This window comes from Ischnura elegans, chromosome 6 (assembly GCF_921293095.1).
Source record: "Ischnura elegans chromosome 6, ioIscEleg1.1, whole genome shotgun sequence".
NCBI classification, from domain to species: Eukaryota; Metazoa; Arthropoda; class Insecta; order Odonata; family Coenagrionidae; genus Ischnura; species Ischnura elegans.
The window spans coordinates 49,271,660-49,296,438 of NC_060251.1; the positions used below are offsets into that span (position 1 = coordinate 49,271,660).

General features: G+C 38.1%; 1 protein-coding gene across 2 annotated transcripts in view; it reads right to left on the reverse strand.

Annotated features, from left to right (window-relative positions):
- The window catches only part of LOC124160623, a 151,322-nt gene extending 134,060 nt beyond the window's left edge, over nucleotides 1-17,262 (reverse strand). For both annotated transcript variants that reach the window (XM_046536521.1, XM_046536519.1), the window contains exons 1-2: nucleotides 17,198-17,262; nucleotides 16,835-17,032 (exon numbers count right to left, since the gene is read on the reverse strand). In XM_046536521.1, the coding sequence (XP_046392477.1) occupies nucleotides 16,835-16,843 (9 nt within the window). In that variant the 5' untranslated portion in view covers nucleotides 16,844-17,032; nucleotides 17,198-17,262. The remainder of the gene's footprint in view (nucleotides 1-16,834; nucleotides 17,033-17,197) is intronic.
- Between the last annotated feature and the right edge of the window lie 7,517 nt (nucleotides 17,263-24,779).

The window sequence follows — 24,779 nt, forward strand, 5'->3', positions numbered from 1 at the left end:
ATGCGCAAAGTCTATCCTTTGAAAAATGATTGTAGTGAGTGGACGGATGGCAGCTGCGGGCTATCGTTTAAAATTTTCGTTGCCGACCTCGGAATTTGCCATGTACATGCTTTCCATGAATTTGGATTTCTCCAGCAACTCGTCGCGATGTGTTATGGATGTCCCTTATTCGACACAGTTGGTCGACGGGCGGCATGATGGGTAAAATACCTACTGCATGAATGAATGAAACTGTCCAATATGTCTAACTTTTTTCGCTTTTCCGATAAGTAGGCCATTTTGCTTGCCATGTACATACGCTTCCCTTCTGTTCACTTAACTTAACTCCTTACATTACCTTCGCCTCCCCTAATATGCCCATCAAGAGGACGTATGTTTTCACGGTGTTTTTTAGTGCCTTCTATTGTTTCCTTGAACTAAATCTTTAAAAAATTTGTTAGATTCAGCTGCGAAACACAAAAATATTAATTCCATACACGTTGAGGAGCTTGATAAAAATTCCAAAATCCCTCTCATCATATAATAAGTCAAGGGATAATTTTCATCATTATTTACAGGAAAAAAGGCACTAAAATCACTTCAAAATTTTACCAAATACATAAACTATCAGTGACGATATGAGTGAAAAATAAACAATAAGATGTCGTCGATATATACTTGAAGGTAATCAATGCTGAGCAATAATATATTTGGATAGATTAAACATGAGGTTGGGGGAACGCAAACATAAGGGACGAATTTGTCTTTAGCTTTTCGACAAACAAGTCCCAGAAAATAAGAAAACGCGGATATTAACTCAGTTTTGAATCAACCAATCCATACCACTCAACCAACGATTAGATGTCAATTATTTAATTTTTTGTTAGACCTAATCGTTAGTACCTATTGAGCAAAGCCAACACTCAACCTCTTTGTACTGAAATCATTATAAACATCGTTTATAAACCCACTCCACAGATTTTATGCCGCCACGAAGCCTAAACGGAGAGCAAGAACATTGACTGAAAGAAATACAAGAGATTTTCACCTACGTCTTTCAATTACTAAAGTCTTCGATAACCGCTAAACGCAATTAAATTGGTGAAACATGTTTAAATTTAATTTTAAAAATTCTTTCAGAAAGATATGGCATGGTTTAGCAATCAAATAGAAGTTTGATGATTACTAACTTCAATAATCTCGAATTCTGTGAATAAATTTCTTATTATGCTATCATACTGCTTGTATTATTTACCGCGTCAGCGAAAGTTGGTGAAAATTTTGAGGCTATGAAAGCAATGCATGCCAGCCAGAAACTCAAGCTCCAGAACCTGATGTACACCCATTGGTTAAGGGTTTTCCGTCCAAAAATGAATTATTTTTCATAAAAATGTTAAAATACAATCGAAAAATTTTATTTTTTAACCAAAACTTATGAAACAAAACTACTGAGATAAAACAAATGTTTTTTAAATTACTAATAACACGAAAATTTCTATAGAATATCATGGAAATGTTTAAATAGGCGAAGAAACATTGAAGATTACACCCGAGTTGTGAAAGCTGCCTTGAAAAAATACTCATAAAAGGTGAGTGATAGTGTAAAAGTCATCGTAAAAATAAAATCTATTAGTCAACTAAGAATGCTAACTTAAGAGTTATTTGAAAATTAATTTTATAACTGAATTCAAAATACATTAGTTGGATGAAAATGTCAACTCAGACGACTCAAACACCAGCAAATAGTGCTATTGACAAATTTATTGATTGACCTACCCGCATGCTCGTAGCCTATCCTTTGGTCTACCTCTTCTACGTTTACATCTATATCTACGAGGTGCCGTACAAGCCACCACAAGGGTGTGTGGCACGGGGTGATTCCATACCAGGCATGCAGCACTCATTCCAGCCTTAGACACGCCCTCGCTTGTCGGAAACAGGCCAAGTATGCAGGACAGCGAGATGCGGTCAGACCAGAAACTAGGAGAATGCTAAGGACACGAACACACTACTATGTAAATAAAACTATTAGTTAGTAATAGAAAATGAAATTCAGCGCGGTAATTGATTCATGCATGAGTTATAACATGCCAAGACATGTTCCTCGTAAACACCACTACAATATCTTAATGCGTCAATTCTCCGAACCCGCCTCTCTATATCGCTATTTTTTGCCAGCGACTCCATTATTTAACTTCCTGGACTCAAAATATCCTTCCCTTCACCTCACCTCCCATTCCATAGTTTTCAAATCCTTCCTTAAACTCCAACTAAACAAATAACCGCTCTCCAAACCTAAGTTAATTTCATACGTTTCATATAGAATTTTTGCGATTTACATTACCGGTACGTTTGAATTTATTTGATTACGTCAACCAATCAAAATGCCTCAGTGCCGTTTTCGGTGGTGAAAAAATGTATTCCCAAGTAATATTCAAGAACAGAGTAATGACCTGATAATGAAAAGAAATTATGAATGACTATCGCTTCATATGAATATACTATAAAACCCACCTCCGACCACTGACTGATTGATTCATACATATTTTTGGGGTGAAAGAGACGAGATACGACCAAAAGTCATACAATTGACCTCCTCTAATACCCTGGGAAAAAGTGTCGAAACACTGAATTTTCTATATATTACAGTGTTGCCAACAGTCTCTACGCCTCTACTTTTTGGTGGTCAAAAAATCGATATTAATGAGGAACTTGAACATCGCGGAGAAGCTTGTTAATGGCACTAAAGTCATTGTGGCAACAATTAGTCCACACTTTGTAACAGTCCGAAAGCCTGGTGTCCAGAAGAGTGTGGTATTCCTAGGATTCAATTTAAGTAGTATTGATGTCACGAAACAAAACGATCCTGAGGGATCAAGCGGCAAAAAAAAATTGTAAGAACTAGCAGAGTGACCAGAAGAGGTCGCAGGACCTGCGGCCTTTTCTGGGGGGTCTGGGGCGAAAGTGAATATTGTATTAATAAGAGGGCGTGCCATGGAAAAATTTTGGGAGGGAATGGTGAAGGGACAAAAGCGAGCCGTTGTTGTGTCGTTAAACATTACGTAACACACGCATGCATGAGGTCACTGACTTATCGGGAAGGGAGTGAAGCGTATTTGCTCTTTGGAAAGGCCGACGCCTTCGGAAGAAATGACTCCCTTGAGTTTACTGACCGCCCATTGTGCATCGCGGGCAATTTAAAATTCCGCCACCGTGAAAGACGTATGCGATAGTGGGCGATGCAAAAATGAGACCCAACTGGGGTTAAATTTTGCTTTGCGACTGCCTCATAACGAATTCTAGATAGGGACGGCGAGACCACGCCACGTAATGTTCGATGCAACACAACTTATTTGCAGCGCAATTTTGAGGCGCAGATCAAGTAGGCAAAGATTATTACTTGACACCATAGCTATCTATGAGGTACGCCGAAAATTTTCTCTGGAAAATTAATAAACACGGAATCACATGGACGGGTTAGCGAATATTGGAGACAGTATTTGCACAGAAAGATGGAAATAAATACTCAAATCTATTCAATTAGATTCAACGAATAAATATTTATACATTACTTTGCAGTTTTAAACTTAAAGCAAAAATAGGGGAAGTCCATTCGGGAAATTTTTAGACACTTGACTTTTTCAGAACACCTTCATACCAAGGACAGCCAACTCAGAATCATTCCCATTAATAGACAGATATATAAAAATTTATAAGATCTATTCGTGGAAACAAAATAAGTAATAGCCCTTATTGACCCACAAATGCGTATTCTAATAATTCATCCCAAACTCTTACATAGTGGACTTGCGCCGTAAGGAATGATATTTGGGGGAGGCCAGCTACAGCTCAGGTCATTAGCACCATTAACAAAGGATTTTGGAGAATACGAAAAGAAGATGATACGAAGAGAATAGTGTGGATGGATTACTCAATAATAGACGAAAGTCCTCCAAAAACAACTAATACACACATGTAAAAGTAAACTCATTTTACAATGATGGCATGGGTTTCACAAGGGCAAAAACTACTCATCATACTTTATGCGTTACTTAACATGGATGGCTAAGGCTTCTTCAATATGTCATTCTTGAGATCACATATACACGTGAACACATTGGAAGACGGAAAAAAAGCAATTTACGAACAATCAACATTTCCATAGCTTCAAAAATATTCGGAATCGCCGGCTCCAGTAATATTCCACTATTTTTACAAAAAAAAAACGATCGATATTGATATCTGATGATCATTTTGATTATCTTTTACGTATTTGTTATTTATCTCTATAAAAGTTATGTTTATCTATAAAACGCAACAGAAGCTTCATGATAACATTGGGAAAACGACCACTGCGTAAATAAACACCGATAGCAGTCAAGCTCAAGCTACCATTGCATGACCTTCAGAACGAGTAACAGAGTCAAAACAAAAGACTGATAGCTTAACCTAACCACAACTATTTTTGACCGGCTTCGAATAGCATTCTTCCATTACTCATCCTCTCCTCCTGTATAAATACTCAAGTGCCGAAAACATAAGCAGTATGCCTACGCTTTTTCGTTCCGCATGACCTGTCGTAAAGTGAATTCTAGTGATGTATCGTATCGTTCATATCGTATGGTGATGCTCATATTACCGAATAAGAAATCAGTTTAAAAAGTTTCAGCGCATGAAAATACTACTATGATAAGAATGTTTTTCATAAACAAATAAGGCGTAGAATAACATAATTGATGCCATATTGTGCGAGCGGAAACAAAATCGGTGAAATTTTAACATTAAAAAGCGCAAAATTACCACAGACGTTATGAAGAATATGTCGTAAAGCGGTGGTCCACCAAATATATGTACACTTGTAAATCAATATGAGCACTTTAACTACAATCCTAGCGGGACCTTTCAGTGTTGCCCAATGGATGACTTCGGGGGTAAAAAAGCCTATTTTTCTATAAGCCGGTTGTTGCGGGTGGAAAGGTGGATTATTTTTATGATTTTTTACAGCCAACTTTGAAATTTTTTATTCAATTCCGACAAATTTGAATACCTTCACCTATTAACCGCCGAGAGGGATGGATAGGACCTATTCTTTTCCTTCCCAAAAGCCGGATATATGATCCGAGTCCAAGAGGCGTTTAATTTTAAAATGTGGCACGGCATTCAGTTCCTACACTGAGACGCTACGCTGGTGATGGGTTTGTTCGCCAATTACTTTGCATTTTTTATAGTGGTAAAATTTTATAAGTATATAGACTCATACTTTCTCAGTTTTTAGATATAGGACCTACTTCTTCGCTTTATAACTACGTCTTACCTACTGGCTTCTTTATTCGCGTCGAAATATCGAAAGTCTTATACCTTTAACATGTAAGTTGATGATTTCACAAACTCCTACCGAGGGCCTCACCGCTACCCCCTATTCCTAGACCTCGCGGGTCATGTGTGGTTTGTCGTCATTTACACTGGAGTGAGCAACTCCAATGAGCGCATCACCATAACCAAGTCAATGAACTAATATTCTAACGGCGTCACCAACTCATGAAAAGTTGTCTGCAACTTTCGCATTTTTTTTAGAATTATGAGAAAATTGCCGAATGAGGATGATTTTTTTGGTCGTAATTTGTCTTTCCCTCTCATCTAAGGAATTCACTCAGTTAATTTTGATTTTAAAATCTATGTAAGCGACCCCATTCCACCGTGTGCTCACGATCCCTTCTTTCTCTGGTCCACTTATTTCACTTCATTTGTTCAGCAAGTTTGATGACGTAAGCTTTCTTGAAGACTATAACCACTATAACTATGCACAACAACACCCAGCCCATTGCATACTGCAATACATCTCGTATCCGCTTTCATTAATATACGCAAAGAATTACGGTTTTAAACTCCTTTGAGTAGCCAATTAACACTGAATTCAAGTGCCATTAACTCTATACGGAGGCACCAATAGAGAACCATACATCTTGCAACCTGTAGCTGATACCAGATAAATAAAGGCATGAACAGGATAGACCATTTGTAATTTGTTCACGGCATCTCCACTACGTCAAACAGAAATTCACTAATAGGTCCTATACAGGGACAGTTTAAAATGATAAGAAATAAATAAAGGGCAAAATTTATAAATTTGAATGACACCGATAATTTGCAATACAGCGATGACGACGCGATTTCGAAAGTAGAATAACCATGTACAATTCTCTCACTGAACGAAACTTTTTGTCGCGAATAATTTATTTCCATTTGAATTTCATACAAATGACAATATAATATTATGAAACTAGTACTATAATATATTTTCGAACTACACTATAGTAGCTAGATATGAAATACGGCGTCATGAAAGGAATAAATAATATACAAGTACAAGAAATATGCACCAAAATACATCCAATGACACCAATTTATTATTAAAACTATAGGTAACTTGCGGGTAAAGATATCACCTGAAATAAATAAGATACCTACATATTTTTTCAAAATACTTCTGCGGTGGCGCCTTAATAGGATTTCAAAATAAAATGTCCAATACTAACGTAAATGATATTCACATAACGTAGAGCACTGCGTAAGATTAAATATATATGTAGTCGTTAAATAAGATAAATGTTAATGGTGAAATTTGATGACAAGGTCACACTACTTTCAGCTGAATGAAAGTATACTTAACATTAACCCAGCTAAATTAAGAAGTTCCCCAAGCCGAACTTCCGTACTATAGAATCTCTTACTTATGGTGATAAGACATTCTCACAAAGCCTGGTTGTCTGGAGAGGATATGGCGAGCAGTCGACATAGATGAATTATTGTGCGCATGAAACAAATATTCCTTTCATGCGTCTGCAGTACAAAGGTCGCCGAATGCGCCGTACCTATATCACTCCCAAGATGTTTCCGACTCTCAGCTGAATTAATATCCGCCGCAGCCATGAGCAGTGAAAAACGTAAAGCTTCTGTGACCACATATTACAATTTCATTAAGACTACAGAAGTTGAATTGATAAATAGATTAATGCCGAAGCAGTAGCGGATACGGAAAAACCTCAAGGGGGGCGGAAAGGTATCTTGATCTACCTTTACTTTTATCGTAATTAAAAAATTATCAAGTCATATGTTAAGTTTAAGAAAGTTTTATGTACACTGATTATATACACATACAAGACAATACCATCTTACGATATAAAAAAGTCACAATTGTGGCTCTGCAATGTTCGGCAATGCGGGCAGCCCCGCAAGGGGGCACCTCCGCGCCCCCTTATGAGGGTATGTATCCATCACTGTGCCGAAGTGAAAATATTCCGGGATCAACCATTAGCTCGTAATTAGAAAGAAGTTACAAAAGTTGCTGTTGACTAGGACGCATACCACCACTCCACTTGTATTTGTGTCACGTAGCCTCGAAAATTACAGGGTATTCAAGGCAGTGCCCTGGTCAGCATCGACCTGCATTTCAAACTTGAAAATTTATCGAGGGTATTTTTTCAGATGTATTTTTGTAAATATTTGAGATACAAGCAAACGTCACAATGATACTTAACTTTATATACCCTGAAAATTTAAGGATGATACCGAAAGTTTAAACAAGTCATTCGTCACCGAAAACTTCAGTTCAGTTCAGTTCATGATGACATGACGCCGCATAATCCCTCTGAAGTGCCCTAATCGCACCCTTGAACGATATTAAGGACAGAAAGGAAAAGGTTCATTGCTTTCTTGATAATTTAACGAAAGAACCGTATAAGAGTTTAGAAAAATCCACAGCACTTTTTGAGAAATGGGGAAGAACTTTGACACTTCACCACCGAGGAAACTAAAAGCAGAGAAATGCAAATTGTAAAAAATGATGAATATAAGCCTTGATATTTTACGAATTCGATTATATTAGGCCTGTAATTGCCTTGTTATACGGAGAAAAGATAGTGAGAAATTGTAATTAGATTCTTTTGTGCCAATTATTGCATTGTTTTTTATCCGTGTATATTCCCAAAATTTCGACTCGAGATATAAATCAGGATAGAATATGATGGAAGATGCAAAGCATCACCACAACAAAGGCAATGTTTTAGGAACATAAAAAGCTTCATAAATGCCGCATCGGCTGAAAAAAAGTGTTGCGAAAAGCAATGACATTATTACTTGGACAAGACTGCTGCTGTTTTTTGGAATATCTAGAAATATTTAAAAAAACTGCTGGTAAGAACAAGCTCGGTGAGATCAATCGCTCAATAGATACATATTCCCAACTATTGAAATTAATTTGACAATCATTCTACAATTATTTCCAAATAATCCCCCCAAATAAACTAGTTCAATTACTGATGCTTAATAGAATAGGTTAATGCATATACTTAAACCTTCTTCTTCTCCTTGGGTGTTTGCTGTGTACCTGTTCGGTCAGAATGCCGGAGCCATAGCCGAAGCGCATTTTTCTTCACGCGACGTGACTTGCATAATGATTAGGCAAAGAAAATTCATTCGTTTACACAATGCAAACAGGGAGCTCAAAGTTCATCAAACCATGAATACTGTCGTTTACCGGAGAACATATGCATAATTAATAGATGGCTTACGCTAAGACAGCTGTCGTAATGCAAATGCCATCTGATATTGCTAACTCCATCATGTGTGGTGTAACTTCATCTTTAGAGGGCGACTAAGAACTTGGAGAGGGAACTGTAACATCTATATTCTTAATGGCAATACCATGGGTGAGCTAATATATTTACAACACGTAGAATCGCATATTAAGCAAATACTATACAAGAAGTCAGTGATGTAACCAGGGGCAGCAGGTTGGGCGTGAGTATTCCCACATGCAAGAAGTAAAATTAGTCAAATTAAATTGAGACTAGAGATCTAATTACATTAAATTATTATCGAGGAAATAAATGAAAATTTTATCAAAATCTATAAGAAAAATATGTTAGATCTATTAAAAATTATTAATTTTTTATTTATTATTATCATATGCGCAATTACAAGAGAATAAGGAACGAAATATGTCGTAAAGCGCGGAAGGCTAGAGAAACGTGGATGAAAAGCATTTGCGAAGACGTGCAAAACAATCTTAGACATGGAAAAGTAGAGGCCGCTTATAGGATAGTGAGGAACCACTTTAAGGAAAGGGGCGTAAGATGTAATACCCTTAAGGACAAAAACGGAGAACCATTGATTGAAAACGAAGAAAAAGGGAAGAGATGGAAGGAATATCTGGAAGATTTGTACAAAGGAAGTCGCCTCAGAAGGAATGCTATCGAAAACGAGAGGGAAGTGGATGCCGATGACATGGGAGCCCCAATTTTAAGATCGGAATTTGATGCGGCTGTAAGAGACCTCAGGATAAATAAAGCGTCTGGCATTGATGACATTCCTGCAGAACTAATTAAAAATTCAGGAGAGAAGACGCTGAACCAGCTATACAAAATCATTAGTGAAATGTATACGACAGGTGAGATACCAAAGGATTTCGAGAGGAACATTATAATCCCTATTCCTAAGAAGAAAAGAGCGGAGAAGTGCGAAGATTTTAGGACCATAAGCCTTACTACACATGCGTCAAAGATACTGACAAGGATCATCTATAGAAGAATAGAACGAAAAGCAGAAGAGTACTTGGATGAGGACCAATTTGGATTCAGAAAAAAACAAAGGCACAAGGGAAGCAATATTGGCTTTAAGACTGCTCATAGAGAAGAGAATGGAAAAGAACAAGCCAACATTCGTTGCGTATGTGGACTTAGAGAAAGCATTTGACAACGTGGATTGAAGCACAATGCTTGGAATCCTAAAGGAAATTGGGGTTCTTTATAATGACAGAAGAATCATCCACAGTTTATACAAAAACAAGTAGCCGTGATAAAATCAGGGCCCAGCTGTGAAGAAGCAAGAATTAAGAAAGGAGTGCGACAAGGCTGTACATTGTCACCCGTAATTTTCAACGTTTACATTGAAAAAGCCATTAATGAAATCAAAGGAAAGGAATTGGGAGTGAATATCCATGGAGAAAAAATTAGCATGCTAAGATTTGCCGATGACATAGCCGTTATAGCAGAAACAGAGAAGGATTTGAAAAATATTCTGGTTAATATGGGTAGGGTAATGAGTAGATATCAACTGAAAATAAGCACGAAGAAAACCAAGATCTTACAATTAGTATGCAGCAGAAGAGAAGAAGTCAAGACCAACATTAAAATAGGGAGGCAAAAACTGATAGAGGTGGATGAATTCTGTAAGTTGGGAAGAAAGATAACTAGTGACGGGAGAAGCAAGAAAGAAATTATCAGCAGAACAGCCCAGGCGAAGAGAGCATTCCACCAAAAGAGAGACCTGCTTACAGCGGGAAACGTAAATATGGAAGTAAAGAAACAATTTATAAGAACCTACATCTGGATTATGCTCCTATACGGAAGTGAGGCATGGACTATGACCGCAGCGGAGAAAGCAAGGATAGAGGCCTTTGAAATGTGGTGCTACAGAAGAATGATGAAAATCAAATGGATCGACCGAGTTAGTAACGAGGAAGTCCTAAGAAGGGTAGGAGAGAAGAGAAGCCTCATGAAAACCTTAATAAGAAGACGGAACAACCTTATAGGCCACATCTTGAGACATGATGGCCTGATGAAGACAATAGTCGAAGGACAAGTGGAAGGCAAGAATGGAAAAGGAAGACCCCGAACAAAATATATGGAACCAGTAAATAGAGATGTGAAAGAGAAGAAATACGTTGGTGTGAAAAGATTAGCTGATAGGAGAACTGAGTGGAGAGCTGCGTCAAACCAATCCTAGGATTGTTGACCAGTGATGATGATGATGCGCAATAGCATCAATCAAACACCTTGTACAGGTAATGAACAAGATGGAAGTATTCTTTCAGCTTAACTTCCCCTAGATCCATTTTCTGGGTACGCGACTAGCATTTAGCAAAGAGTATGGAGTGAGAATTTGACTTCCAATAAATAAGTCACATTTTCGACGTATCCAAATAACTAATATTCTACTAATAGTAGCAAGTCACGTCACGTAACTATTAATTGGAACTAAGGCCTTCATTGCGTTTAGTGGAGCTGAAAAAACTCTTATAGTGAATGTTAAAGGAACGTCCAAATTGGTGGAGGAGGAAGTCGGTGATGATTTGCATAACGCTCCCTGCAAACCCATCTTAACTGAAATAATACCGAAATACCACGGATTATTAAGAAACTCTAAGAAATTTTTGCAGGGTTACTCAAGTCAAGTCCAGCAATTTTCACAGCCAATGAATAATATCGCCCACAGCACGTTACCGCTGCGATTACGGCAGTCTAGCGGTAGTGGGCAAGCACGAGAAGACGGGAAGGCATCTCATGAATGCGCAATGTCGGGGGTGTCAACGACACCTGGGTGGGGCCGGGGAGGCTTACGTGCGGACAATGGGGCGGCAGAGAAAGCAAATTGCAGAGGTGTTGACAGGGAGTTAGCGCCTTCCGAAGCCACCGCCAAACATAACTTAGGAGAGGCATTGAAGCAATGAATCAAGGCTTAGGCATAGCTAAGAATGATGGGAGTGAAACGCGGGATACTCATCCCCTCCAAATGGCGCGGTTACCGATTTATTTTAATGACGACTAAGATAGCAGTTATAAAAATAAAGAGACCGTATTTTCCCGCCTACTTCTTGAGCTATTAGAATCGAAAAATATACGGCCACAACCCTTTCGCAGATAAGTTGTTAACGTCACGACCTTTTTCTGCCAAGCGAGATTACCGCTTCACCACTGCTTTCTACATCTTGTAACCGCGGAAAACTTGTCGTTTACACTCTTTCGACCGATTAATCTCCTCTACAAGGAGTTCTACCTGAACGAATGTTTAACCGGAACTCCAATAACGCCACCAACTCATGAATAGTGGGCAGCAACTTTCGCGCTTTTTTGTTTTATTTTATTTTTTTGGAAGAATGGCTGAACAAGGAAGATTTTCTTTCCTCCTTATCTTTTCCTTTAATCTACCGATTTATTTAGATGAATTGGGATTTCTGGTTGGATTGAGCCCACCAAAATCTTTTATTCATCCCATTATACATCAACTGACTGAAATTTAAGAACGTGACACACCGAAGACCTGATTTAGTCTTCTGCACTTAACGTGTAGCATTCACCTAACATAACGACCTTCGGGGATACATTTAATACTGTAAAAGATTATCTACGTAGATATTTAGAGCATAGTTCATTCACGTAATTTTCAAAACAGCCAAAATTAATGATTCCTCTCTCCCCCAAGATTTGTATCAATGATGCATCTAGCGCCATACATGTCTCCGTGAGTGGCCCTGGCGATAAAAACTATTCAAATTTCTTACAGCAACTGGTAGGTTGTCGCAAACGTACGTACGAGATTCAAAGCATTATTTCACGCAATTAGTTTTAGCAGCCTCATCACATTCGTAGGTTCTTTGCTATCGACCATGTTTAACAAAGTTCTATTGGGCGGATTGGAATGTAACAATTGTTATGTCATCACCGATTACAGGCAGTTAAATAATTCAATTACGCGAGTGGTATCTCCGATATAAATTCGAACATAAGTAAGGACCCAAGGAGGAGATGAGGTGAGCATGATATATGTTTACGGTGAGGGAAGAGGAAATATATGTATGCAAGGGGAATGCATTCCTTAACAACTATTATTTACCTGGAGAGAAATTATATGAAACTTTGAGATAAAAAGATAACATTTCAGAGAAATTTAATTAAAATTTATCTTTGATCAAGTAATAAATTTTGACCTTATAATATTTCTCAGAATTACTTTTGAAAATCATAAAAAACATATAAGAGGGACGAAAAACATAGTGAAATTGTAGGAGTTTGAGCCGAGAGCAAAAGAAGAGGAGTAATGACCGATAAACTTCTTTCTAATATTATTTTTTCCCATGAAGACGGAAGTAAATAAAAGTATGTAATCTTTTATGTGAAAGTATCTGAAAAATATTCTGAGGCCATCCTCTCACTTCAGTTCAGTGGTTACAAGTCAGGATGTGGCCGACTAAGATAACACGAAAAAATGCGATGTGATATTACCCGACAAAAGGTCACAGTCAAACTTGGCGCATTTAATAGAATAAGCTGAGTCATAGCTTATCATAAAGTTATAAAAGTTTGCGATGTCATAAGTCAGGTAGGGCTGCTTTTGATATTATAAGTGTACTTTCTATATATTGATAATATACCAATGGCTGAAGTTATCACCACGGATTTACAGATTTTTTTGCTGAAAACAGGTTCATAAATGCAATTTAATTTCTATTGTTTATAGTGATTTCCATGTTGTATAAATTGGATAGAAATATTAGCAATTTATTAAATGCACGTTTGTGCACCTTTCAGCATATTTACGGCATAAAACGCATGCTTTAAAACTCTTTGCCCCACATATATTACGCCTAGTATCGTAAAAAATTCAATTACGATGGCTTTCGAGGAATGGCTTCCATGCAACCCTACCGCAAGCCGTAAAGACAACCTAAAAGCTGACGACAGTGCCGCAGACCGCAATGGTTTTCCGTCGTCTCAAGACTTGAAGACTTTCACTCCTTAGACCTAATACTCCCACGCTCGCTGTTCTCTGAAGGTCGACGCATCTGCAAATAAGACAACGTATTCATTTCATTGAAGAGAAGGTGCTCGGCTCACAATAGGGTGGTTTCATGTTATTTTTTATTGCCTAAATCGAAAGATTATTACTCCTGTATTATATATTTCATTCTTTTAGATTTTTAAATGACGATATCTATTTTTTCCGATTAAATGAAAAATTTCAGGTGCGTGGAAACTTGACGGCTAAGTATGAATCCTGGGAAAAGCCCGTGTGACGTCTGGCTGCTGCTGTGTGAGGCCACCTGTGTGCGAAGCTATGAACGCCGCTACGACGCAGGCTGCTTGCTGCCGAGCATGGTGGTTGCGTAGAGTACCCTACTAGCATGTAGCGCTTGGCTTAAATAAGGATTATAAATACCCCATCAAACGAGGGAAACTTTCCGACCTTTGGCACTTTTAATAGGTGATTATGAAGAGATGTTTCCCTGACCTCTGAGCCTCACGCAAGCATTGGTAATATCAGACGTTGTAAAACTCATATCAACTCGTATAGAATTTAGGTCCCTGTGACGTCATGTGGAGTGGCATCGCATGGGCGCCAATCTGGTCTTTTTCAAATGACGTTAAAATTGACCATTAACATTCGTCTAAACTGGGATTTCTAAAACCAAATAATTTGTATATTATGAATACACTAATGGTGGGTAACGAATCGCAATAAGTGCCTTTCGTTTTCTATGATGAAGGAAACTACCCTATTGGGAGGACTTGGCAGCATGCAAGCCGTGAAGTATTTGAAATACAAAATACCGCTCTAAATATATTTGGAATGCAAAATACAAAATACCTTGGACTTTGGTATTTGAAAAAAAAACAACAAAATAGTATTTTAAATAACTTTTAAAATACAAAATGCATTTGCATGGAAACTGAGAGATCTTAAAAATAGATAACCTGCCTTGGCACGTAATGGATTGCTGCAAACACGAAGAAAACAAGTATAACGAAAATTAAGTAATCTCTGAATTATAATGTTACAGAAGTGTTATCAGAGCTACTTCAAAAGTATTTTACAAATGTATTTTTTATTTCAGAATCGGAAAACACCAAAATTCTGTGTTTGAAATACTTGAATAAAAATTACAAATGCGTATTGACAAAATACGTATATTATAATACTCGTATTTGAAATACTGCACAGCCCTGACTATTGGTCATAAGCTTCCGATAGTTAACGTGATCTTATTGATTACGCACATTCATTCAGTTCTGCTCATATGGTCACAGGATGGGCTGTGTTCGCTCATGGCATTGAACTTTTATGAGCTTGGCAGGAGAATAATTATTACAGTAATTCAGAAAAAGGATAGTGTGACCAAGGGCGTACCCAGGATCATAACTAGGGGCAAGCCATGGTTTAGGGTGGGTCAAGCCTAGTTGTGACATTTTAGCATGGAAAAGGTGAATGAAACCAACATTTTAAGAAAATTGTAACAGCGCCTTATTAGTTTATGAGATTATTTCCTTGAAAAAATAGTTGTATTTTAGTTACATATCTTGTACTAATACATATCATTTTTTGTGGGTTTAAAGAATTAAAAAAAAATACTTTCGTTTCCATTCAGTACTAATTTTGCTTAAAGACTTATGCGATTTTTGCTTCTGGGGGGGGCCCCATTGCCCCTCGCTGGGTACGCCCGTGAGTGTGACAACAACAAATTTGAAAATAACTGCTGTAAAAGCCATCTATTCTCTCGCGTAAGTTAAGCAAAGGGCTGTATAAATTGTTTTATTTTATTATTTTCCTATCTCGCGGGAGTGAGGGCAGTGGTCGCTGTCTACCCCATCGAATGAAGAATTAGCTTCGTAAGTTATACGGGTTTGGTGAGCGATTGGGTATCTCCCAGTGGGGCAACATATTAAACAGTGGTTTTCATAAAAAATTTGCACATTTACAATTATTTCGCTCAACACTTGTTAACTAATGGCATAAATTATTTTACTTACATTCTTAAACATTTCGTCCGAGCAACACTAGAGTCTACATTTTTTAATGAGCACAGAAAGATTTCAGACATTTTTTCAGAGAGAACTTCTCGCAGAGAACATGAGAAAGTACAGTTGGCACATTCACCTTCTTTCGTCAGATAAAATGATCTATACAGGTATCCCATACATTAGCCAACACCAATATTATCAGGCAGATAACATATCTCTTGCTTTACATTGACGAGTTAAAGTCGACAAACGTAGAGAGGAAATTTTTTCGCGAGAGAGTGAACGATTAATTTGCAATAGTAATGCGTCCTGAACAACCTGTAGCTTCTCCTTACGTACAAAAAGGAAAAAAAAACTATTCTGGAACAGAAATTCATGCTCAATTAGTATTCGGCAAGAAAAAAATATGGCATCAATTAGTGAACTCACCAGCACACAATTCTCATTACCTTAAAATTTACATCCTTACGGCATAATTATTTTCAACTTCACGAAAAGTGAAATAATAAACTTTGGAATGGATTCAAACTCGGGAATATCAAATACACTTTCGGAGATTTTCAAAGATTTCAGTTCACCCATTAGAACTACTTAAAAAAGGAAATTCAATCATAAAAAGTAACGACAGTTAATGAAGAGGTCTCTGAGATAAATCACTATCTTTTCTAACTAAAAATGTGTTTTTATAAACAATACTACTCATTAGTCACAGCGAAAAATGAAAGATAAACTATATATACACTGCACACGAAATGTTTTGTAAACAAAAACCAGTTATAAGAAACACACTAGTCATATATCATTATCGTTTTACAAATTGATAAAATATGGTAACTCTTGGGCAGTAGCACATAAACTTTTCACGTAGCCGAAGATAATTTTTCAATGGTATTCGTTGCCAAGCATATAATTTTGTAGCATGAATGGGCGCTGATGAAGGTGCTTGAATATTGGTGGCTGTTTAAACACGTGTATGAGAATTCTGGAGGTACACTCGAGTTTGGAAAAATAGGTGAAACAATAAATTCAAGGAAAAAAATCAGTAACACCTAGTTCCTATCTCGTCCAATTACGATGAATACTTTAAAAATGATAACGTTAATTCTGTAACCTGAAAATAAGAAACGAGTAACTGAGCCACGGCGACAGAATTCAGCCAGCAGGCACTTATACAGCGGATCTAAATTAAATCGAAGCAACCTTTGAACCTACAACATTTTCAATTAGCAAACCCTCCAATCATTTAATTTTAAATGGGAAGACAAAAAAAATATACTCACCGACTCCATGAGCTTCCAAATCCTGATGAAATCTTACGGGATCGAAAAAGACAGGATTTTCTGATCACGACACAGTAAGGAACCATGAAACATGAAACACATCGGAGGGAGTCCAAGGAGGCACTTGCATTGCAGGTGGTCGAAAACCCAAGGCAAGATTGGGACTGGCTTATCTCATGAATCGTTTATCTAAAGAGGCTGGAAAGAGATAAGGTGATAACCACAAACACGTTTGAAAGCATTAAGGGAGACGAACCGAAGATAAGCCACGCCCGAGCAATAAATGGGCTTGGTCGACATAAGTTGGCCAAGAATAGTCACGTAAATCCACCTTCAAGAGAACTTCTACATGTTTCCACTCACCAAGCAAAAAGTGGAAGTACACCAGTTTCAAGTGCTGCGTCTCGGTAACTGCTCCATAGGTTCTGATGCAATAAACTGAAAATTAAAGAAAATTTTCACCAATACGATTAACAACCCATCTTAGCATAAACAATTTTTCGATTCGGCTTCTCTCGAAAAAAAAAGGTCCGTTTTTAGGCAATCGGAAAACAATAGCTCAACATTGAACGCTTTTTCTTCAAGAACTTCTCTATGCATGTATTTCATAATCCATATAATGGAAATACGGAATTTTATAAATGCAATCTCGGAACAAAACTTTGTTACGTTTTACTAGCACAAAAAAAATCGTTGTTATAAAAGGCTCTGCGGTCTCCGTTAATTAAATGCTTTCCCGAAATTTAAAAGCTCAGTCGGCATTACATACGCGCAATTTTGACAAATATTTAAATCCCAATCATTAGAAATCATTACTTTTTCGATTACTGTGCATTGACCCTTGGTTCAGAGGTTGTTTTTGTTGAGACTACCTTTCTTTCATGGGCGTCACCAAAGGTGGTGGGGGCAGAAGAAGAGTCAAACCCCCGAAAAGACAGGTTTTGAGGATAAGTCTTTCTTTCGTCTGTTTAAATCGGGGATGGCAATTGAAACGAAACGAAAATGTTTCGTTTCGACCCGAAGGGAAACGAAAATAAGAGGCATAAGTTTATTTTCGTTCCCGCGCGAAATTAAAAATTTAGTTTCGACCTGGGACGAAACGAAATTAATCGAAACTCCGCTACTCATTAGTGATGAGCGGAACTGTGATTTTTCGATCACTTCGTTACCTGTGACTGCTACTCTCCAGTAACGGTGATTCTTAACTGTGATTGCGATCACCGAGGTGAATCACTCTTAGAATTCAGCGGTGATTTGTGGCGCTGCTATTCCTGCTACTTTATCCAATTCCAAGGAGTGAGCTCTCCTCAATAGAAACGAATAAACTTATAGAAAATTGCAAAAGAATAGGGGAAATATTTTTTATGAGGGAATAGTTCTAATTCCGAGTTTATTTACAATAATTAAGTAAATTTTATGGGGTAAAAGAATTAGTAAGGGGCAATCATTTTTTAAGCATATTTTTAATCAAACCATCATAAATCAAAACTTTAGCTGTATATTTCGTTCAGAATGTGTTATTTATCATACAAGATGAATAAGACATCCTTATATTGCTATTGGTAGCTTCATGGTAGCTGCCGAGGCTAACTTCACCGTATTCACACAGTCGCAGTGATTTCGAGTATTTGGTGATTTAGTCACCGGCAGTGATCGGCTACTTCTCTTCAATCACAGGTAGCGATGTATCGCATATCACTTGGTAGCAGCCAGAGCTATCTTCACCGAATCCAGTGATCGAATCACCGATCACAGTGATTTCGAATATTGAATCACCGACAGTGACTGCTACTTTTCAGTAACGGTGATTCAATCACAGTTAGCGATATATCGCTCATCACTACTACTCATAGTTAAGTTTCGATCCTAGAAGTTGAGTGGAGGGGCATAAGTGGTAATAGTTTTAACTCATTTCATGACAGAATGTAGAGAGGTTAAAATATTAAGCTTAAAAATACATTGTCCAGTTTGCTCTCACCGTTCTCCTATTTGTGGCCAAAATATGGATTCCCCATGTCAGGGCCGCAGCTAGGAATTAAGGCTCAGGGGGTTTAGGTGCAACTTATACCGGGGTGTGTAGGGGTATGGAATACCCACTAGGATAAGCGGTAGGTGCGAGATTAATAAATTGCGGAATTTTATGATAATTGGTTCAAAATGGTGAGTTTTACGGCTTTCTGAGGGATATTTTATCAATACTTACACTATTCTATTTGTAATATCAATCCAATTAAGTCAAATGGATTAAACTTAAAAATTTCTCTGAGCTCTGGGGGGGGGGGGGGTTTAATCCCCCAAACACCCACCCCCTCGCTGCGCCACTGCCCCATGCATCCAGTGGCGGTAGGCAGAACCTCCACTTCATTCAACCCATAGATCTTTCGTACAGAAATGATATATGGAAGATCTATGATTCAACCATACTTCGTACTCGGTTTATGGGTCGAAACTAAAATGTTCGAAGGCGAAGTAAGTGGTCGCTCCGGTGCAAAACATAATCTGTGTTTCGTTTCGTCCCAGAGGTTCAGTTTAGTATCGATCCGCAGTAGTTATGACTCCGATTTCGTTTCGACCCTGAGTTTAGCTCTCCGGGTTTAATTCTTTCTTGTTTCGTTTCTACATTTCGCTCCCGGGAACGAAACCATTGAAATTTTACTGGTTTTGACTTTCGATTAGTTCCGATTGCCATCCCTGGTTTAAATCTGCTGGACGACCCGTATAATCCACTATACAAACTCGGTAAACCATTATTTAAGCATACTAACGGTTGAGGTAGGTTTCCGTGGAGTGTTTGGCGGGTTAGCTAAGCTAGCCCTGATAGGACTCCTCTCTTCCGTTTACTTTAAGGCCTATTCCCTCTCATTATTGTTCTTATTTCTTTCCAACTTCCCCGTAAACAGTAAATTATGGCCTTTACAACGGGAGTTCCAGAATTTACGAAGCACAACACAAACACACATGCACAGGATATGGTCCACTAACCCAGGCGGGACTCGAACCTACGGCCTCCGGTTTGGAAGGCGATGACTTTACCCCACAATTATTATATCTATAAATCCAATTAAGTATCTTACTTCCCCTCCCTTTTTTATCTGACATTCTTCCATTAAACACGGATTTAAACATCCTTTCCCCGCCCACAATCACAACTACCTCTATCCAAACCATCTCTTTCTTCCGTATCTCATCAATAAGTTTCCTTTCCTCAACAACCTTTTCTAGCACTATGTCGTTTCTCATTCCGTACGTCCACTTCACCTTTTCCTTCTCTTTCATGCCTAAATCTCGAATGCCTCCACTCTTTTCTCGTAGTCCTTCCTAATCAGTACTTTGGTCTCAATCTGTAATCATCATTGCAAGAATCATTACTCTGTGATTTAAAGCTGATACGGGAGCGAGAATATTAGAAGCCGATCCCTCTTACCGCATTTGACCTGGAACGAGACGTTGCAGCCTCCGGAAACGAGTCATCAACTAATTGCGCTACTACTACATCACCCTCTTTGCATCAACCCATAATTGTAAGTTCATTTTTGCCAATTAAGAATATTTTAGCCCTCTTCCTCGCGGAAATAGTTCTCAAATCAAACGACAATACGCATTGCAAGATCTGATGCTTTCCCGGCGAATATAGTCAAAGAAGGCTATTCGGGCTTCCAGCCGGGTGATCTCTCTCCTCTGCCGACGTTTCAGAACTCGACAGAGTTGAGGATTGAACACGACTCGAGTTCCAAACCGTCGGCAGAATGGAAAGAGACCACCCGACTGGAAGCCCGAATAGCCTTCTTTGACGATACGCAATACTTTAACACTTCAGCATTTCGTGTTAAATGGTCTTAACACTAAAGTCGTCGCTTGAATTATGCACGTGGGACTCAGCCACGAAATCGGAGCCCAACTAAGCGAAATAGTGGCCATCTCGAATCGCTTTAGTTAGGCCGTTACACAGTGGTTCCAACTGAAATCGTAACTGGGGAGTATCGCCCCCCCCCCCCCCCCCCCATCCGGTATACGGAATTTTATTTAGCATTTATCATCATACCGCCCGCCGCTTAGAGCTATCGCGGTACTTCCTATCCATCTAAAGGTACTATCAAACTTATGAATGATATAACACTTTCCCGGCGAATAGAATAAATGAACTTTTCACTGGTTTCCGCGCGGCTAAGAAATCTAAGGCTGCCTTAGATTTTATTACCCGCACGGAAACCCGAGAAAAGTTTATTCACACTGTCGTAATCACTTATTTTTTTATTTTCAAATTTATTATAAATATCAAATATCATAGCGGGGCCTAACTTAAAATTATTTAACCACATCCTACATCGATCTTGCCCTCCCTCCCCGGAGATGATTGACGTACGATACGTCTACTAAATGTAGTTCCTGTAGGGCCGGGAGGAAAAGGGGAAACTATCTCATAAATCAGAAAGAAAATATTTTTTTGCTGAAGCTATTAATCTAGCAACATGAGACTTGGGATAAAGCATGAATTTGGCATGGATTTTACTCCCAAAAGGAGGAATAATGCAGATTTACTCTGAACAAAAAACAATACGTGAACTTTAGGGTCTTAAAATCTTCCTTTAACGGCTAATTATACGTATAATATTACCTTTGCTCCCCAGTTGTCTACACCCTACCCAAAACTTGCTCAAATATACCTCTGGTAGCTACACAGTAGTGTCATTGGCGCAAAGGTGTATTGGTGGTATGGTTGGCGGCCTTGGGCACCATTGCGTGCGATCCCAACTATCATAGGCAGATTTGCGGGGGGGGGGCACATACCCCCTCAGATGCTTAAAAAACAGACCAAATTTTTTATATGGTTACCATTGAGTTCACTTTGTTTTGAGTATTTCGGAGCCTCGACCATTTAATTTCATATTAAATAAAGAAAATATTATGTGCAGTTTTGTTGTATCTCGTTTTTAATCTCAAGTACATATAAGAAGATCATTTGTCTGTCAGACTCTTGTGCCCCCCCCCCCCCCAGAAAAAAAATACTGGATCCACCCCTGCCAACCAGTGGCGCAGCGAGGTGGGGGTTTTGGGGGATAAACCCCCCCCCCCCCAGAGCTCAATGAAATTGTAAGTTTAATCCATTTTACTTAATTGGATTGATATTACTAATAGAATAGTGTAAGGATTAATAAAATATCCCTCACAAAGCCGTAAAACTCACCATTTTGAACCATTTATCTTAAAATTCCGCAATTTATTAATCTCGCACCCACCGCTTATCCTGGTGGGTATACCATACCCCCACGCGACCCGGTATTAATCGCACGTAAACCCCCCCCCCAGCCTTAATTCCTTGCTGCGCCCCTGCTGCCAACTATTGATAAGGGTTGGGTAAGAGGACTTTAAAGAAACCATGCATCGTCTAAAAAAGGGCTTCTTTCCGAATATTCAAAATAAAAATATAGTTAATGCAATAAATAAATAGCATAAAAGAAATTACATGTCACTATGAAAATCTCAATGATGCAACCCACCAACCCAAGGAATCAGGGAGGAAGAGTGTGAAGGGGCCTGGTACTTAAGCCTTTCTAGCAGGCTGTGAATGTAAAATATCAACAACTCCATTCTTGGGGATGGAGGCAGCCTCTGTCCCCTTGGCTACAATATCACATGTAATAACATCTTGATTTATAGAAATAATCACAAGCAATTTTCTATGATTATAACATTTATTATGACCTAAGTTTCAATATTACTACATCATAATAACGTTGAAACCTAGGCCGTCATAATTTTTTTAATCATGGAAAATTGCAAGTTTTTATTTCAATATGGAAAAATTCCACTCCATCATGCTTGAATCTTCAGATTTTTATATCATAATTACCAAGCCCTCAATGTACTTATTCTTTGCTCAACTGCAAAGAAAATGAATACAAAATCTACAAAAAACTTTTTGACTCATTCTCTAAACCCTACAAAAACACTATGTCATTGACGGCAGCTGGCATCAATTTCGGTCAATTAGAACAAGAGCTTTGCCACAATTTATGCTATAACCTCCTGGTGAAGAGAAAGGCATATAAAATTAAATCGTTACAAAAAATGTTATATGCCAAATGTCCTTTTCTGTCCTCTTTCAAGTAGTTTGGGAAAGAAACTTACTGGAGATCAGGTTGGTGTGGTGGCTAGATTGTTGACTTCTCACCCTATGGTTCTAGATTCTAATCCCAGCAGTGGCAGAGATTTTTCAGAGACTGCCTGATCCCTTCCTGAATGTCTTCTGGAGGGCATTTCAAGTACTCCACCCATCCGATGGGATAATAAGCCTTGGCCCTTTTTCGTTTAGAGCAGGCCAATATTGATGCTGGGTTTCTCTCCACCCATCCTGTTCCCCTTCCCCCATATGGCACAAATGACCGAAGATGTCAGTCACCTCCAAACACCATACCATACCAAGATCATACCATTTACAGTTTTAGAGAGAAGCTGCTGTTCCCTGTACTAGGTGATGCCTTGAGTAATGAATGTTACTGAGTAATAAAAGTTTCATTGACAACTATCACCAATATTTTGTACACGCATAAGAGCACTTTCTGTCCACTCGGTGAACTCTCCATTAAAGACCTTAGACAAACAGCTACGGTCTATTCAACCAGACTGAGCAGAGTTCCAAAAGTAAATCATTAAAGAGGATATAAATTCTGATGCCTGATAATTAAATAAATATCCTCAGAGTGAGAGGTGGCACAGAGAAAGAAGTTAATCTCACCATCCTGAATCAGTCGAATTGACAAGCGTGTGGCTGCATTCAAAGAAATTTCTGCCCTCACCAAATCCAAATAACCTTTGTGCCCAAAGTACTGAATGGCTTAGTGAGTTTTATAACTACGTGATCAAAATTGTTAGGAACTTGGACGCGAAGTGAAATTAAATATGAATTAAGTCATTAAATAATAACAAACTCAAAATAAAAACGGAAAAAAACCCGGAATTTGTGATTCAAGCTCATGGAAATGCAAGTTCTGACGTAAAGAATCCATAAATGGTAATAGGGGTAGGATATACAGATCATAAAGCTTCGCTAGTTAAAGGTTACTGGATATTTAGGCAAGTCCTTACTGGGCTTAACTACACTAGTGTTCTGGCCTTACAGACGGTTAATTTGATAAGAGTCTTCTACATACATGTAATATTGGGGGGAACTATTATGATGCCAAGATATTTCGTACATGTATTTGTAAATAATAAGTACCAAAGACAAAAACGATCTGGGGACCACTTCCGCTATAGAATTGGAAAATGAAAATTAGTTTCACAACTTTTGAAGGAAATTCCTGATTTCAACTCCTACATTACAAAAATGAGAATAATTTGGACAGACATCCTCAAACGGGCGACTCATTTCGTACGCTAGCAGAAGAATCCGTGAGGTTCGGGAAACAGATAGTGTAAGTAAGTATTGCAAAAAATGTTGGCTTTCAGTTTTTTTAAGTTCCTTATCCACAATATGGCGTTAAATGTCTATAAGTGTAAATTTTGCTCCCATTCTCATCCATACTTTCAAAGCACAACCTGTCAAAAACGACAGACAAAATAATGCATTCTTGGGGTGTACATAACAAAAATTATAATCCGGATATCAATATGGTTAAATAGTCCCTTAAAGGCTGACTGCACAATATTAATTCGATACAAAACGTGCAATACTTCTCCAGAAAGAAAGAAAACAGGACTTCAGTAACATTACAATCTGCAACTTATCGTAGGTAAATGAATATACGAGGTTAATCACTACTCTCTATATGGAAATACATCTTATTCTGCATTGTGTTCAGTAAACATTCGCAGAATCATCGATTAAGTCAACCACAACCCTATTGGAAAAATTCAATGGGAAAAAATTCAATTGAAATGTTCAATTGAAAAGTGACAAATTTCAATTGAATTTTTTTCAATTGAAAAAAAAATTCAATTGAAA